This window comes from Anser brachyrhynchus, assembly GCF_964034855.1.
Source record: "Anser brachyrhynchus genome assembly, chromosome: 35".
NCBI lineage: Eukaryota > Metazoa > Chordata > Aves > Anseriformes > Anatidae > Anser > Anser brachyrhynchus.
Window position 1 is genome coordinate 101,747 of NC_137728.1, and position 4,935 is coordinate 106,681.

Sequence of the window (4,935 nt, forward strand, 5' to 3'; positions counted from 1 at the left end):
TCGGGAGTCACCGGGGTGGGTCCTTGGGGGTGGTCGTGGACCTGTTGGAAGTCACCGGGGTGTGCCCTCAGGGTTTCCCGTGGACTCGCTGGAAGTCACTGGGGTGGGTCCTCAGGGTTGCCCGGGGTCCCACTGGGAGTCACCGAAGTGGGTCCTCGGGGGTGCTGGTGGACACGTTGGGAGTCACCAACGTGGGTCCTTGGGGGTGGCCGTGGACCCGCTGGGAGTCACCGGGGTAGGCCCCTATGGGAGGCCGTGGACCGGCTGGGAGTCACCAGGGTGGGTCCTCGGGGTTGCCCGTGGACCTGCTGGGAGTCAACGCAGTGGGTCCTCGTGGGTTCCCGTGGACACTCTTCGATTAACCGGGGTGGGTCCTCGGGAGTGCCCATGGACCCGCTGGGAGACACCGTGGTGGGTCCTCGGGGGTACCCGGGGTCCTGCCGGGAGTCACCTGGGTGGGTCCTCGGGGGTGCCTTCATTCCCGCAGGGAGTCACTGGGGTGGATCCTCCGGGTTGCCCGTGGACCTGCTGGGAGTCACAGTGGTGGCTCCTCGAGGGTGCCCACTGACCCGCTGGGAATCACAGGGGTGGGTCCTCGGGTGTGCCCGTGGACCCGTCGGTAGTCTCCGGGTGGATCCTCGGGGGTGCCCTTGGACCCGCTAGGAGTAACCAGGGTGGGTCCTCCGGGGTGCCCCTTTACCCTGCCGGGAGTCACCGGGTGGGTCCTCGGGGTGCCCGTGGACCCTCTGGGAGTTACCGGGGTGGGTCCTCTGGGGTACCGGTAGACCCACAGGAAGTCACCGGGGCCGGTCCTCGGGGGTGCCCATGGACCCACTGGGAGTAACTGGGGCGGGTCCTCCGGGTTGGCTGTGGACACGCCGGGATTCACCGGCGTGGGTCTTCGGGGGTGCCCGTGGACACGCTGGGAATCACCGGGGTGGGTTCTCCATGGTGCCCGTGGACCCACTGGGAGTCAGCGGGGTAGGTCCTTCGGGGTGGCAGTGAACCCTCTGAGACTTACCGGGTGGGTCATTGGGTGTGCCTGTGGACCCACTGGGAGTCACCTGGGTGGGTCCTCGGGGGTGCCCAAGGACCCGCTGGGAGTCACCGGGGTGGGTCCTTAGGGTGCCGGTTGACCCGCTGGGAGTCACCGCGGTTGGACCTCGGGGATGGCCGTGGACACGCTGGGATTAGCCGGGGTGGGTCCTTGGGGGTGGTCGTGGACCCGCTGGGAGTCATCGAGGTGGGTCCTCGGGTTGAACGTGGACTCGTTGGGAGTCACCTAGGTGGGTCCTCGGGGGTTCCCGTGGACCCGCTGGGAGTTACTGGGCTGGGTTCTCGGGTGTGTCCGTGGACTCGATGGGAGTCACCGGGGTGTGTCGTGGGGGGTGGCCGTGCACCCGCTGGGAGTCACTGTGCCGGGTTCTCCGGGGTACACGGGGACACGCTGGGAGTCACGGGGGTGGGCCCTTCGGGTTGCCCGTGGACCCGCTTGGAGTCAGTGGGGTGGGTCCTCGGGGTTACCCACGGTCCTGCCGGGAGTCACCTGGGTTGGTCCTCGGGGGTGCCGCTGGTCCCGCTGGGAGTCAGTGGGGTGGGTCCACAGGGGTGCCTGGGGTCCTACCGGGAGTCACAGGGTTGGGTCCTTGGGGTTGGCCACAGACCCGATGGGAATCTCCAGGGTGGGTCCTTGGGGTTGGCCGCGGACCCGATGGGAATGTCCGGGGTGGGTCCTCGGGGTGGCCCGGGGACACGCTGGGAGTCACCAGGGTGCATCCTCGGGGAAGCCATGTACCCGCGCTGAGTCACCGAGGTGGGTTCTTGGGGGTGGCTGTGCTCCCGCTGGGAGTCACCGGGGTAGGCCCTCGTGGGTGCCCGTGGACCCGCTGGGAGTCACCAAGGTGGGTCCTCAGGGGTGCAGGGAGTTCCTCCAGGAGTCACAGGGGTGGGTCCTCGGGGGTGCCGGTAGACTCGCTGGGAGTCACCGCCGTGGATCTTCTGGGGTGGCCGTGGACCCGCTGGGAGTCACCGGGGTGGGTCCTCGGGGGTGGCCGTGGACCCACTGGGAGTCACCGGGGTGGGTCCTCGAGGGTGCCCGTGGACACGCTTTGAGTCACCGGGGGGGGTCCCCAGGGGTGGCCGTGGACCCGCTGGGAGTCACCGGGATTGGGTCCTCCAGCTGCCGTGGAGCCGCTGGGAGTCACCGCGGTGGGTCCTCGGGGGTGCCCGTGGACCCGCTGGGAGTCACTTGGCTGGGTTCTCGGGTGTGCCCGTTGACTCGTTGGGAGTCACCAGGGTGTTTCCAGGGGGGTGGCCATGGACCCACTGGGAGTCACCAGGGCGTGTTCTCCGGGGTACACGGGGACATGCTGGGAGTCACGGGGGTGGGCCCTTCGGGTTGCCCGTGGACCCGCTTGGAGTCACCGGGGTGGGTCCTCGGGGATGCCCGTGGACACGCTGTGAGTCACCGGGGTTGGTCTTCGGGGGTGCCGGGGGTTCCGCAGGGAGTCACTGGGGTGGGTCCACAGCGGTGCCTGGAGTCCCGCCGGGAGTCACAGGGTTGGTTCCTTTGGGGTGGCTGTGCACCCGCTGGGAGTCACCGGGGTAGGCCCCCGTGGGTGGCCGTGGACCTGCTGGGAGTCACCGGGATGGCTCCTCAGGGGTGCCCGTTGACACGCTGGAAGTCACCAGGGTGGATCCTCTGGGTTGCCCAGGGTCCCGCCGGGAGTCACCGGGGTGGGTCCTCGGGGTGTCTTGAGTCCCGCAGAGAGTCACCGGGGTGGGTACTCGGGGGTGGCCGTGGACCTGCTGGGAGTCACCGGACTGGGTCCTCCGGGATGCCCTTGAAACCACTAGGAGTCAATGGGGTGGGTCCTCGTGGGTGACCGGGGTCCCACCGGGTGTCACCGGGTTTGGTCCTTGGGGGTGCCCGTGGCCCCGATGGTGGGTCCCCTGGGGTAATTTGGGTACCGCAGGGAGTCACCGGGGTGGGTCCTCAGGGGTGGCTGTGGACCCGCTGGGAGTCACCGGGATTGGTTCCTCGGGGGTGGCTGTGGACCCGCTGGGAGTCACTGCGGTAGGCCCTCGTGGCAGGCCGTGGACCTGCTGGGAGTCACCAGGGTGGGTCCTCGAGGTTGCCTGTGGACCAGCTGGGAGTCACCGGGGTGGGTCCTCGGGGGTGGCCGTGGACCCGCTGGGAGTCACCGGAGTGGGTCCTCCGGGGTGCCCATGGAGCCGGTGGGAGTCACCGTGGCCGGTCCTCGGTGGTGCGCGTGGACCTGCTGGGAGTCAAAGGGGTGCCGGGGGTCATGCCAGGAGTTACAGGGGTGTGTCCACGGGATGCCTGGGGTCCCAGCGGGAGTCATCGCTGTGGGTCCTCAGGACTGCCCGTGGACCCGCTGGGAGTCACCGGGGCGGGTCCTCAGGGGTGCCCGTGGACCTGCTGGGAGTAACCGGGGAGGGTCCTAAGGGGTGGGGGAGGAGCCGCTGCGAGACACCGGGGCGGGTCCTCCGGGGGTGAGCGTGGACCCGCTGGGAGTTGCAGGGGTGGATCCTCCGGGGTACCCGTGCACCCAGCGGGAGTCACCAGGGCGGATCCTTCGGGGTGCCTGTGGACCTGCTGGGAGTAACCAGGTTGGGTCCTCTGCGGTTCCCGTGGACCCGCCAGGAGTCACCGACGTGGGTCCTCGGGGGTGCCCGTGGACCTGCTGTGAATCACCGGGGTGGGTTCTCCACGGTGCCCGTGGACCCACTGGGAGTCACCGGGGTGGGTCCTCGGGGGAGCCTGTGGACACACTCCGAGTCACTGGCGTGGGTTCTCAGGGGTGGCCGTGGATCCGATGGGAGTCACCGGGGTGGGTTCTCGGGGGTACCCGTGGACCCGGTGGGATTCACAGGGTGGGTCCTCTGGGGTGCCCGTGGACCCACTGGGAGTCACGAATGTTGGTCTTCAGGGGTGCCCATGAACCCGCTGGGAATCACCTGGATGGGTTCTCCACGGTGCCCGTGGACCCACTGGGAGTCACTGGGGTGGTTCCTCCAGGGTGGCAGTGGACCCGCTGGGAGTCACCAGGGTGAGTCTTCGGGAGTGCCCATGGACCTGATGGGAGTCACCGATGTAGGTCCTGGGGGTGCCCGTGGAACCTCTGGGAGTCACTGCGGTGGGTACTCGGGGGTGGCCGTGGACACGATGGGAGTCAACGGAGTGGGTGCTCGGGAGTGCCCATGGACCCACTGGGAATCACTGGGGTGGGTCCTCAGGGGTGCCCATGGACCAGCTGGGAGTCACCGATGTGGGTGTTCGGGGGTGACCATGGATCCGTTGGGAGTCACCGATGTGGGTCCTCGGGGGTGCGTGGACCCGCTGGGAGTCACCAGGTTGGGTCCTCGGGGGTAGCCGTGGACCTGCTGGGAGTCACCGAGGTGTGTCCTCCGGGGTTCCCGTGGACCCGCTGGGAGTCACGGTTCCGGTCCTCAGGGGTGCCCGGGAACCCGCTGGGAGTCACCGGGGCGGGTCCTCCGGTGTTCCCGTGGACCCGCTGGGAGTCACCGGGGCGGGTCCTCTGGGGTGCCCTTAGACCCGATGGGAGTCAACGGGGTTGGTCCTCGGGGGTGCCTTGGATCCCGTCGGGAGTCACCTGGGTGTGTCCTCGGGGATTTTCCATGGACCCGCTGGGAGTCACCGGGGTGGGTCCTCCGGGGTTCCCCGTGGACCCGCTGGGAGTCACCGGGGTGGGTCCTTGGGGTTTTCCTGTGGACCCGCCGGGAGTCACCGGGGTGGGTCCTCGGGTGTGCCCGTGGACCCGCTGGGATTCACCAGGGTGGGTACTAGGGGATACCCGTGGACCCGCTGGGACTCACCGGGGTGGGTTCTCATGGGTTCCCGGGATCCCACTGGGAGTCAACGGGGTGGGTCCTCGGGGGTACTTTTGGTTC

The 4,935-nt window shown here is 69.0% G+C and overlaps 1 protein-coding gene across 1 annotated transcript; it reads left to right on the plus strand.

Moving 5' to 3' along the window:
• Positions 1 to 387: 387 nt before the first annotated feature.
• On the plus strand, positions 388 to 2,112 carry LOC308184531 (uncharacterized protein; the record flags this gene model as incomplete). The annotated part of the gene is made up of 3 exons (XM_080571674.1): positions 388 to 411; positions 986 to 1,637; positions 1,682 to 2,112. The coding sequence occupies 3 exons, from the start codon at positions 388 to 390 to the stop codon at positions 2,110 to 2,112; spliced, it is 1,107 nt and encodes a 368-aa protein (XP_080427800.1).
• Between the last annotated feature and the right edge of the window lie 2,823 nt (positions 2,113 to 4,935).